We start from the raw sequence: 13,321 nt of genomic DNA on the forward strand, positions 1-13,321 counted from the left end.
AGAATCAAGAGTTTTCTCGACTCTCTGCCCATTCCAACTATTCCCCCGGATTTGTCAAAGGCCCTGGAGGTACCTATAACACAAGCAGAAATAACCATAGCTATATCCTCAATGCAATCTGGAAAGTCCCCCGGACCAGATGGGTTTCCCTCCGAATTTTTTAAAAAGTTTTCCACGCTTCTCTCGCCATACTTGACAACCGTTCTGGCCGAATCCTCTCAGCTAGGCTCGCTCCCCCCGTCTCTCAACGAGGCAATAATTACTCTTATATCTAAAAAAGGGAAAGACCCTACTGAATGTGCCTCTTACAGGCCTATCTCATTGCTGAACACAGATGCTAAAATCTTAGCCAAGGTTCTGGCTCGCAGATTGGAAGGTGTCATTCCACTAATAATATCATCCGATCAGACTGGCTTTATGAAAAACCGCTACTCCTTCTTCAATGTCAGGCGTCTCTTTAATATAATATATTCACCAACTGGAAACGTCCCAGAATGTGTTGTGGCTTTGGATGCGGAAAAGGCGTTTGATAGGGTCGAATGGAGGTATTTATTTACAGTTTTAGAGAAGTTTGGCTTTGGGTCATCACTTATATCTTTGGTTAATCTATTATATGCTTCTCCCACCGCCGCAGTCCAAACAAACGGTACACGCTCGCAACCTTTTGCCCTGGGCCGCGGAACACGCCAAGGTTGCCCATTGAGTCCAATCCTTTTTAATTTGGCTATTGAACCGCTAGCGATTGCTCTCCGCAAAAGTGCAGACGTTGCCGGTATCTCAAGGGGGGGCTCGGTGCATGAGGTGTCTTTGTATGCAGATGACCTTTTGCTATATATTTCAAACCCAACAACCTCTCTGCCAGCAGCAGTATCTCTGCTAGAGCAGTTCGGTTCCATATCTGGTTACAAGCTAAATTTAAATAAAAGTATTCTGTTTCCAATCAATAGTGAAGCACTCCACTTAGACTACAAAGACTCGCCATTTAAACTTGAACGTGAGCAGTTTACTTATCTTGGAGTGACAGTTACACGAAAATTTAAAGATCTGTTTAAGGAAAATTTCATGACCCTATTCGGCCAGGTGAAAACGTTGCTACAGCAGTGGTCTCCTCTCACAATGTCCCTTGCCGGACGTATAAACTCCATCAAAATGAGTATACTCCCGAAATTCACATATCTATTCCAGATGGTGCCAGTGTTCATCCCCAAATCCTTCTTTGTTTCCTTAGATTCCGTTTTCTCCTCGTATATATGGCAAAACAAGAAACCGCGAGCTAATAAACTACTACTGCAACGACTCAGGAGGGATGGGGGCATGGGCCTCCCGAACACTCGCCATTATTACTGGGCTGCTAATATTCGCTGCCTCACCTTCTGGCACCACTTCTACCTTCAACCCAACAGGCCAGCGTGGACATCCTTGGAACTGGAGTCTTGTGGTGATGTCTCACTCCCAGCACTCCTTGGGTCACCACTCAGTCAATTCTCGTCTAAGTCGATAGCTAATCCAGTTGTTCGGCATACCCTGAAAGTGTGGGTCCAGTTTAGGAGGTCTTTTGGTCACAAGGATTTCTCACTTCTGAGCCCTGTGGCTTCCAACCATTTTTTCGTTCCATCGAGACATGACTCCACCTTTCAGGGCTGGCACGGGAAGGGTATCAGTCAATTTAAGGATATGTTTACAAATGGTAATTTCATGTCTTTCGACCAACTTTCAGAGAAATACAATCTACCTAAGACACATTTCTTTCGATATCTACAGGCTAGGCACTATGTGCGGTCTATCTTGCCGTGTTTTCCTAAGGAACCGGATAGTAACCCTGTTGATATGTTCCTCTCCTTTAACCCAATGTCTCCAAAGGCTATGTCAACCCCAATGTTTCCCCTAGGTTTACTGCCTTGGCAGGGTGCTGGCCCCAACGGGGGGGTACCCACATTTTTTTTGGGAAACATCTATTAATGTAATTTACGCACATGAAGCCGTCGTAATATCGTATTATTTTTATTAACACAACATCAGTACAAACTCTTTGCAACATCCTGGCACACTGTGTTTATCCACACAGTGAGCACTTATTTTTGCTACAGTGGATCTTCCTGGGTTTTCTGAAGAAGGTTTCCAGTGCCTCCTGGTATGGGAAGTCCGACACCTCTGGCCCATTTATTGAGATCCGCATGCAGGCTGCAAGATGGTCCCCCTGCAGCCTGTTGCGGATGTTTGTCTTGACCTGCAAATAAATTCAATGTTAAGCTTTAAAAGTGATAAAAAATACTGATAACTTAAAACGCCAAATGCCATTGTGAGAGGTATTTCTTACCCTATTCAGGGTGGAGAAGTCCCTTTCGCAATTTACACTGCTGACAGGGACAGTGAGGGCAATGGCAGCCAGCTGACTAATGGTTGGGTACAGGACCCCAAACTCCTCATATTTTGAGGACAGGTCTGACAATATGTCCAGCTGTGTCTTGTTCTGAAAAGGTTCATTTGATTAACACACTGCATTGCTCATGATAATGTCATGTGAGAATGTTACATTTTAAAGTTACCTTCAGAGGACCAGAGACGACTTGTTCCTTGAAAGAAGCCCATTCCTCAAGGACTGTGTCGAAATCGACATCGGAAAAAAACTTCCCCACCAGTGTCCTCAGGTGTGTGTGTGTAATGTCATTGGGGAGTGTAGTTGATTGTGGACCCAGTATTCCAAAAGCAGCCAAGACTCCAACCTCACTGAACCGCCTCTCAAGATGGGCAATCAGGCCATCCAAATACGGATCCATCACCTCATCAAACAGTGGGGGAAAAATGTCAGTAAACTCTTCAGTCTAAATTTAAGTTACATCAATGATGTCAGCCAAAAGCTACATAATCATACCTGTGATTGAAATCTTTGCCAATACTGCTGTCTGCCCCCTGTATTATCCTGGCCTCTTCTTCCTCTCTCCTGTTCGGCAGAGATGCTGAATGCACCCAGTCCCAAAGGGTCATCAAGACTTTGATGTAGTCTGGCCAAGTGTGAACCCGGTTGATGACCCCCAGAATCTTTTATGCCCTTTATCAATGCCAGTGTGACAGGGACCTAGGAAATTAACCAAATTGACTCAGATGAAAAGATAAATTGGGGTAACCTATGTTTTGCAAAATCAAAATGAATTTAAAATATAGCAGATGATTTGGGTTAGTAAAAACACCTGCTCTTTGATTGCCAGGAACATGACGTCCTCCCTTTGAAAAAGCTTAGAGAGACGTGCCAGGTGCGGAAGCACATCAGCTTGCAGGTGAAGGGCGGCAATGAAGCGATAGGTGGCAAGGAATGAGTAGAGTCCCTTAGCAGTAGGACATTTACGGATCTCCACTTCCTCTGCCAAGGCTCCCAGTACAGCAGAGATATTCTTACTGAGGTTTTTTACAGCCTCATGTTGAGAGAGCCACCGTGTGTCCTTTACTTGCTAATAATGACAGATAAAACAGTTGTTAGTATAAATATTAAAATCTCAATTTATTTGAGGTTTAAAATATTTACCTTCACTTTCAGCTCACACACACCGAGAACCTCTGCAGCTGCCTTCAGAGAAGCAGAGCGGTTTGCACTATTCCTGAAGTACAGGTGGAGCTGTTCTAAATGGTCTCTGAATGTTGCCATGTAAGGCACATCTTCTGATGCGTCCTTACAGGCTAAAGCCAGCCTATGTGCAGCACAATGGACACTGAGGAGCCATGGCCATTCGTTGGACAGCTGTTTTGCAACCCCATTGTGTTTTCCTATTGAATACATTTGTTAATGAATTTAACAAGAAAGAAATATTCAAAATCCAGTTTAATTGAATACAAAAACCCTGTTTGACCTACCTGTCATAACTGCAGCGCTGTCAGTTCCTAGTCCAAAGATTAGATGTACAGGGATGCCCTTCATCTGAATAATGTTTTTTAAAGCCAACACTATAGAATCTGCTTTACCGTCAGTCAGGCAGATCAGATCCAGGAATTGGCTCCAGAGCTTCCCCTCTTGGTCCAAGTATCTATGTCCATATGACAACATTTCATATATACATTTAAATTATCCCCTATTAATTAACTATGTATTGAAATGTTATTAGTCGATGAAATGTTACACTTTGATTACGCTTACCTGACATGGATGTCCATTTGTCTGCACACAGAAACATCTGTGGTCTTATCTATTTCCAGTCCAATCGCTTTTGACTGAGCAATGGCCCTTAATATGGGCTGCTCAACCACTGTTGCAAGAATTTCTAGCATCTCATCGATTATTCGATGAGATCTGTAATTGGTTTTTTGGCCAATCTGAAAAATAGTTGGAAAATGTTACATTTAAAGATGCTGGACATTTAAATGCATATTAATTATTAAACTAATGTACTATTATGCCATAAAAACATACAAATAATTGTCAATATAACGATCTGTTAAAACTAACAAAAAAATACAAAACATATTTTTAACTTAATAAAAAATAAGCATACATGAAGCTTGTCGAAATAGGTGCAGCCCAAAAGATTAGCCAGTTCCAGCAAGGCTGGATAGTTTGTGTGGTGGGCTATTTCATGCTTGATGAGCCAATATAAGCACTTGAATGCCCCCACCACAGCCTCGTGCTCCAGGATAACTGTTGGCTCAAATGACGCAAGGACGGTGTTGCCTGAAATGAAATGTATCATCATTATCAAGGAGCACAATTCTGTCTGTCTGTTATTGAGACAATTATAATCTAAATAGCATATATATATATCATTTGTACCTGATGTCAAACCCGACTGGCGCTGACAGGCTATTTTGTGATGCTCAGATGCCATATGAACATCAAGTTTGTCCTTTCTGTAGGACTGGCAGGGTGACTCTATAAAGACCCGGGTCTGGCTCCCTCTCACAACCCCCTGTTTGTGTTGCCTACATATCCGGCAGAACATTCCTAAAACCAAAACAGAAATTTGTTATAATTCCGATTCATTCTTTATGTACTCTGCGTTTCATTTATTGGTATATTTGTTTACCTAATTCTGTCTTGTAGAGCCAGGAGGAGTATTTACTCTTTGACAGCCAAGTTTGGTCGAATCCTGTCATCCTGTGACCGGACTTGTGCTGCTTGTCACGATATTTGAAAATTATACTTAAGTACAGTAACAAAGTATTCTTACATTAAAAAGTAAAAAAGTACAGTGTTTTATTCAAACTGTTTTCCCTTCTTATCATGTAGCCTACACTTCTTCCTTTCATTGATACATTTAAATCAGCTGACTACAGCATATAACATACCTGCTGCAACCCTGTGCTGCTGCTGCTTCTCTCTGCCTCATCCTCTATTGCTGGAGGCAGCTCCACCTCATCTGATCTCTGATATGAAAGCAATCGTGTTATGATCATATTGAGCTATTGGTGTGAGTCTAACATTAAACAAGCAGTCTGCTTGTCATACATTGCTGACGATACATTTTAAGAGGAAATTTGTTGAGTCACTGCCGCTAAATTCCGGTAGCATCAAGCTACCAAATCCTGCATTAGCCTCACATCAACAGGTGTAGACAGAACATCCAATTATCCTGAGCTAATTTACTGAATAAACCAACTCACATCTCCTGTCTTTTTTTTCACCCAACTCATTAAACTATTCTTCTGCTGGCGTTTCATTGTTGTTTTCTGTCAAATTCAATACTGTTCAAAACCGCGGTACCTGCTATTTTTAGAATGCGCACGCTACGTTCGTTGTTGCGTTCCTGTGTGTGTGTGGGGGGGGGGGGGGGGGGGAGCGGAGCCCTGCCCTTCAGAAACAGCGGAGGGAGAATGTGAATACGCAAAGCAGTGGACACTGAAACATGCACATACATTGGATAAATAACATAGGCGTTTAGTTTATTTAATAAAAGAGCACATGTTCAATGTGAAAAGTGACCGTAGATAGATTACTTCAGTTGCAATTTGGTGCTTTTTTTTTTTTTTTTTTTCTAAATTAAAAAAAAAAAAAAACACCTTGAATTTCAGGCAGGGCGCGGGGCTCCGTTGGCAGGGCGCAGCGCCCGGCCAAGACAATGGTAGGGGAAACACTGGCCTATACAGAAACATCTCCACGTTGATTCAGGCACCCTTGGTCAGTATTAAGCTGGCTTGGGAACATGACCTGGGGCAGTCCCTGGAGGATGACTTATGGGACAAAATCCTCACATCAATCCATAAATCTTCACTCTGTGCAAGACACTGCCTTATACAGTTTAAGATAGTACATAGGGCGCATTTCTCAAAGGCTAAATTGTCCAGCTTCTTCCCAGATGTGAACCCTATTGCGATAAATGTAAAATCAATGTTGCTACCCTCTTTCATATGTACTGGCTATGCCCCCGCCTACAGGAATTCTGGGGAGACGTTTTCCTTACCTTGTCCAACATCCTAAATCAAAAACTAGACCCGGACCCCCTGGTAGCTATGTTTGGTACAATCACTGTAGGTGTTCTGCACTTGACACCCTCAGAACGCCGCATGGTTTCCTTCTCCTTGCTTCTGGCCAGACGTGCAGTTCTACTTAAATGGAAGGACGCTGCCCCGCCCACGTGCAACCAATGGCTTCGGGACATAATGTCCTGCCTTAACTTAGAAAAGCTGCGCTTCTCAATCAGAGGCTCTGATGAGAAATTCTGTAAGACCTGGGGTCCCTTTTTGGCTTACTTTAATAAGACCAAAGCAACTTGATGTGGTTACTTGGCCCTTGACATGAAAACAGTGTGACTATTCTAATATACAATAACATATAGTAATTATATTCTCTACTCTGGACAATGTGCTATATAATTAGTTTGATCATCCACTGAAACGGGGAGGGATGGGGAGGGATGGGGAGGGAGGGAGGGGCCACCTCCGGCATAATTATTTGCTCACAATACTTTGCTGATGGTGTTTTCTTTTGTGCTGTTTTTTGTTTTGTTTTTTTTCTATAAAATGTCTTCACTTTTTGTATGTAATACTACATGTTTGCACAACTCACTGCATTGTGATACTGTTTTGGCCCATCTGTGGGATTTCTGTGTTGAACAAGAAAATTAATAAAAATATTTTGAAAAGAAAGATTACTCTAAGTTAAGGTCTTCTTTTGAATAAGAACAAAACGTTGGGGTTATCCACAGATAAATATGAAGTCTGACAAAGTACTTAACGTCCAATATATTGCATAGTTTATTTTGGCACTTGACAATCACCTTCCCTGAATTTGACTCAGGTGTAACTAAAGTCTGATTTAAGGGTTGTTTATATTTCACATCATTAATCAGAATCTGCAAAGTAACTAAAATAGATGTAGTGGAATAAAAATACCAGGTTAACCTCTGAATTGTAGTGGAGTAGAACAAAATAGTATGCTGCTGTAACAAAAACATTTCCCAACTTGGGATCAATAAAGTATATCTTATCTTATCTTAAGATGATCGATGGCTACTGCCATATTTGCAAAATGTGCCCCTGAACCTTGACAAGTGCATGTTTCAGGCTTATCAATGAACAACAGGAGGGGTCACAGACATAAGACCAGCTGTTAAATAAAGCTCTTCTGACCTTAGGTGTCATGTGGGTATATTAATTCACCCATTTATTAATTGTATGTTTTAAATTTGATAACACCACTGTGTTTCGTATCCCCTAAACCTCCAAGTTGTACACAGTTTAATGCTGGCAACTTCTAATTGTGGGAAATATGAAAACGTCTTTAAAACTATAATTCCCAGTAGAGACGTGCCATACAACCATACGAAACACACAATAGCCAGCATGTGTAGTCCTGGGGGGGACCCGTCCAATTCCAGTTTTGGATAGTCTGTCGTGGTTCCATTCCATTTCAAAGAGCTGTTGACGCTCAGTGTAACCTTGTCGCACTGCCACTCCAACATCCAATCACAGGGCTTGATGACTAATAATGGGGTTTGTAAAGCAAGGCGGATGTTGTAGTCCCAAACGATAGCTGGGGATTCTGGGTAGTGTAGTGTCTTCGGAAACTGTAGTGTCTAAACTCCGAAAAAACTATTTGTTTCTCTGAATCGAAGGTTAAAAACACAAAAGCATTGTACACAATTTAAACCTATCAATATTGTGTAATCAACAAGGATAAACTGATGTTTTTTAGTGGATGAGTAATGCAGATATCACTGTGTAATCATTTGACAGTGAGGGGAATACTTTCGGTTTTATTATGAAAACCTAGAGACCGGAAAAACTGTTTTCACCCCGTGAGGGTTGACGCTAACTTTACATGGAAGTTGCCGCATATACACGTTCTCCTGGCGAGACCTCAAATCATCTTCGTAATATATAATCTATAGATCCTACACATCCACTGGACGTAGATTACAAAAGTACAATATACACTTCTAGCTAGAAATCTAATAAAAAAGAATTTTAATGGTCAAACTATTCCACAATTTAGTATTTTCCAGGGAGGGTTATTTGTGAATAAACGACCCTCCGGAGCTTTTGCAATCAACGGGAGCATGTTGTTTATTACACGACCACTAGAGGTGCTACACTTTAAAACGTGACTCTGGGTCGTATTAAGCTGCTGAACAATCAACCTATGGTCGTTTTTTGTAGGAGGACAGGCTGATTCATTCTCAAGATTTATCTTTGTGCTTTGTTTAATAAAAAATAGCCAAGCAGTTCCTGGAGGATTGTCAAGCTTCACAGAGCACGACTACATTTGGCAAGCTCTATGCCCACTGTAAACACCACAACCACACAAATGGTAAATATAATCATTAAAACTAGATAATGTTGGCGGCCATATTGCTTATTGCCCATGAACCAGGGCCTCAACCCTTTCCATTTGATCTGATCTATCTTTAAATGAAAACAAATAAGATTCAAAACTAGTATAGTATATATAAAAATGTAAATATATTAGTAAAGCCGCATGATTCTGCGCTTGCATTATTAACTATCATTTTAGATTTATAGTAGAATTCTTTTTGGGAAAATGTGGAGAATGCATATACCAAGTCAGTATAAAGTGTGTCTGCATGTTTGTGTGTGCATGTGTGTTCTGTGCTCAAACATTCTGCCCAACTTTCCCCTTTTTCTTATGCCAACTTGTAGCGTTCAGAGGAAAATAAATAAGTGTATGAGTGTGTTTGTGCGTGCGTTATCGTTTTCATGGAAAAGATTTGTCTATAATCGTATTTTGTGTGTTCATCGGTTTATTTACAGTGCAATTGGGGGCACCTGTGTAACTGTGTATATGCATTTACTGCACAGTGTGTGTGTTAGTGTGTGTGCGTATGAGACAGGTATAAGGACAGACATATTCCACTCTGTACTAATGAGCTGGGCGTGCTGCTCTGTCTGCTTTGTCTCTCAGGCCCTCCTGATGCAAACCACTAAAAGGTTTGAATTAAAATTGTAAACAGAGCTGTGCTCTGCTGCCTGCATCTCAGGACATTATATATAAAACATACGTACTTCACATTACTCTTCACTAACTCTGAATTGTGGTTCTTGTGCTGCCTGACAAGTCTGAAACTCTGTCACCTTTAAATCTGTTAATATAAAAATACTTTGAGAAGCAGAAGCTTATATATGACATAAAAATCAACCATTGTAATAATAGGGATTTTTAGTGTATTCTTTAAGACATGCTGTTTAATATCACACAAGATAAGTGTGTTTCAAAACAGCTGCATTTTGCAAACACTCTAAAAACGTCCTTGTGTCAAAACAAGCCATTGTAAATATGTTCTCTTTTCAATGTCAGATTGAATGTTTACTGTGCACAAACTGCAAACTGTATTGCCTGATTTAAAGGAGAGCATCATAAAGAAATGGCCTGCTGTGTGAGGGTGGCAGTTAGAAACCATGGAAAACCTTCAAAGGCTGCCATTTCACAACATCCATTTTCATATTAAATGGAGAAAGTGCGCAGTCATTTTGAATATGCACATCATGATACCAATGTACATGGAAATGTGTTGCTGCAGCTACAAAAACAATGATAAATCTTGAGACAAATGTCCCACCATAAACATATCACAATGCAGCAGAAAGCATGCTATGACTATCCATGAAAGCAGTTGCCAAGCCATGTCTTTCTGAGCTCTGAAACAAGTACCAGCCCCCCCTCCCCCCCCTATCTCTGCCATCGGAATTAGAACACGGGACCTCCTTGTGCCAAGCGCTCCACCACGTATTCGCCAATTATAGCAATTTCTACTTTTTGTGCCCAAGGGTTTCTGAGGCCCTTTGAAAAAAGAAAGCCCCTTTTGTTACAGGAGAGGGAAGGAAAGAAAAGGAGAGAGCTAGAGATTTGACATGGAGGGAGAAATACATGTTGTGTGCAAGCCTGCATGCACATCTCTACTGCTGCATATGTGCATGTCCATTTATCCATCTGAACCATTGTTTGCCTGTTTGAGTTTGAGTATGAGTGGCACAGCTGTTCAAAGAGGAGACCAACTGGTAGTGGGATTTGTGAGAGAATCCATTTGCATACACCATCTCTGAAAATAAAAGGAAGTCTTGAAAATGAACCCTTTAGTCACAATTTAGTAAAAAAGTCAAGGAAAAATGGTGAACACACATTCTAATGGCAAAAAAGTATGTAAAAACTATGATTAAAGAATGTTTTACTAACCATGCAGTCATCAAGATCTACTATTCGACTACTAAACTACAATTATTCAAATATTTCAATAACTTGTGTAACTACTATGTCAGAATATAATTTGAATTTAAGTGTTGCTATATTTAGAGGGTATTATGATGGCAACAATGCCTCAATATGAATCATGACATCAAACAAACGTCAACATCTGTAGACTCTTACACAGTATTTATGTACATTTGTATTCTGATTACGCCTTTAGAGACTTTGTTGATGTTGCCTGAAGCAAGAGAGACATTATCATTTATCACCACTTCCTTTTGCAGTCGTACACTTAAAAAAAAGAGAGAGAAGTATTGAATGACTGCACCAACTGTAACATCCCGTCATGTCTGCTAAATTATTCATGTCATGTTAATCAGGTTCATGTTATTGTTTCACGTTTAGTTCATAGCCCAGGTTAGATTTATGTTTAGTCGAGTCTTTTTGTTCACCTGTCTAGTCCTGTCATTGCACTTCCTGTTTTATTTTGTACTTACCTCTTGTCTCTCATTTGAGGTCCCCTTACTTCCTCCCTTTGTGTGTTTTCCCGCCATCGTCAGCGCCTGCCCCGCCCCTGATTGTTTCCACCTGTTCCCACTTACCTCATGTATAAATAGTCCTGTCTCCCTTTGTCCTGTGCCAGTTCGTCTTGTGCCTTGTGCCATTAAGAGAGCCAGCTTGTCACGCCTAGAGATTTTGTACTTTGTGATCATAGTCAAATTTATTTAGTTTGTAGTCTGCTTTGCTACGTTTTGCCTCTCAGGAGTGATTTTTTGTTTGAACTTTATACTTATCCAAAGTAAAGACCTTTTGAACAACAAACTTTCTTTTGAGTCGTGTGTTTGAGTCCAAGTGTCTGTAAAGGTTCTTAACAGAACGAACTGGCCAAAAAATGGACTCAGCCGACTCCGGTCCCTTCAAGGCCGATGTGTTAGCGCAGAAAGCTAAACTAACCCTCCATGCTGAACAGCTGTCTTCCATCAACCGAGGAATGATTGACCTCACTGATCGTCAGGTTGAACCTGTCCAAATAACCATTGACAATACACACATAGAGGAAATGAAATTCCATTTATTTGACTCTGCACTACACCCCTTGATTTTGGGTTATCCATGGCTGATCAAACATAATCCGATCATTGACTGGCAATCAGGGATGGTTAAGGACTGGGGCCCAGGCTGTAGGCTGACCTGTTCAGACCTTCCTAGGTTCTCCACAGAACCTGAAAAGGAACAAGACAAACACACTCATAAGCCTAACTCCATTTCAGATTATCCCGACCTGACAGTAGAGCGGATAACCATGAAATTGTGCACTTTTTGAAAGAAACATGAAACTTCTACCATAGTTAGTTTATACCATGAGGTTTATTTTCAGATGTGGAGGGAAGTCAGATTTGACCTCTGAGGCCCGGGAGAGGTCAAATCCAAGATGGCCGCCAATAATACTCAAAAATGCCTCACTTTGGAACCAAAAACTGTAGAAAAACACTTAAGGTGTCATTTCCCACACATTTTAGGGTGCCCATTCTGTTGGTGATACCTTTGAGACCAATAGAATTCAAGAAAATGCATTTAGATCAATGTGGAGGTCAAATAATGCAAACATAGGGTGGTGAACGATGCAAAAAGGTAGTTTATTTTCAAAATAATAACAGTAATGATAAGGTTAATAATGATGTCAATAACAATAATAACAATGCCAATAACAACAGTCATTGAAATAATAAGTAATTTTTTAACTGATTTATTATTTAACTTTTTAATCATCATCAAGGGACGGAGAAGTGGTTAACAACACCACAGTCCTTTCATGTCAGGATCACATATTGGTAGTGATCAAAAATCTTAACAGTCCCCAGAACAAAAGCAGAGATCTGTACACTTAAGTGCAGCTTTGACACATGAGCACCGTCCAGTGCACCCTTTCTGACAGTTACAGCGGATCAGCTCATGGCAAGACGTTGCTGCTTCAGGGAGAGTTGTCCAGAGTGGCTGCCACCCAGTGGTTTCTTTTGTCCAGCCCCAATCAGATGGCTCTGGCATCTCTGGGTCCAGGACCAGTGACTGGTTCCAAACGTTAGCCTGAAAGCAAGTACGCTTGATGTGCTGTTTGAGGGCAGCCTGGGTTGGAGGGATGTTTTCTAAACTCCTGGACTTCTGGGAGAAAAGCTGTTTCCTGGCATCATTCACTTCCATGCACTCACTCGTTCGGTCATACATGAGCACCACGAATCTTTCCAGCAGTAACATGGAATCTTCACTGACCTCACTTGGCATGCACAGGAGTTCCTGGAAAGCATCACTGACCTCTGGGAAAGACTTCCATCTCTCCCAGGCAATCTTCTTTCCACGGCCAGCAAATGCAGACACGGTGTCACATCCAGTGAAAGCGTGAAAGACAGGGAGAGTCAGGCATTGGATAGGAGTCCTTGTGGCAACCATTTCATGAATAGCGATAAACCGGAAACTCGACCCAACACCAAAGGAAACCCACAGTTCATCGGGAGCTATTTTGCTAAAACAAGCCACTGCCAACACCACCACATCTGTATCAACGGTACGTATGGTCACCTTCTTACAACCTTTATGCACAGCGTCTGCCACATGCAGAAGTAGCCGGGTGTCTGCCTCTTCTTGTGAACATGGGGCAAGGCAGGTCACACATGAATTGGCAGGAGAGCAGAGGACTCCAGT

At 41.3% G+C, this 13,321-nt stretch overlaps 1 protein-coding gene and 1 long non-coding RNA gene across 3 annotated transcripts; both read right to left on the minus strand.

Annotated features, from left to right (window-relative positions):
- Positions 1 to 1,985: 1,985 nt before the first annotated feature.
- LOC307018574 (zinc finger protein 862-like) lies at positions 1,986 to 4,271 on the minus strand. The gene is made up of 8 exons (XM_079648880.1): positions 4,127 to 4,271; positions 3,847 to 4,016; positions 3,521 to 3,759; positions 3,189 to 3,446; positions 2,873 to 3,076; positions 2,547 to 2,780; positions 2,318 to 2,470; positions 1,986 to 2,227 (listed from the first exon to the last, which is right to left on the minus strand). Exons 1-8 carry the CDS (start codon positions 4,255 to 4,257, stop codon positions 2,054 to 2,056), a joined length of 1,563 nt encoding a protein of 520 aa, XP_079505006.1. The 5' UTR covers positions 4,258 to 4,271; the 3' UTR covers positions 1,986 to 2,053.
- A 22-nt stretch (positions 4,272 to 4,293) lies between these two features.
- LOC307018575 lies at positions 4,294 to 5,714 on the minus strand. Of its 2 annotated transcripts, none has more exons than XR_013802446.1 (3): positions 5,587 to 5,714; positions 4,757 to 5,349; positions 4,294 to 4,657 (listed from the first exon to the last, which is right to left on the minus strand). It is a non-coding gene; the product is annotated as an uncharacterized lncRNA (long non-coding RNA). The 2 variants fall into 2 exon arrangements; XR_013802447.1 differs by having other exon boundaries at positions 4,757 to 4,927; positions 5,010 to 5,677.
- Positions 5,715 to 13,321: the final 7,607 nt, after the last annotated feature.

The sequence above is a fragment of the Notothenia rossii genome (genome assembly GCF_949606895.1).
Source record: "Notothenia rossii genome assembly, chromosome: 9".
In the NCBI taxonomy this organism is placed as follows: domain Eukaryota; kingdom Metazoa; phylum Chordata; class Actinopteri; order Perciformes; family Nototheniidae; genus Notothenia; species Notothenia rossii.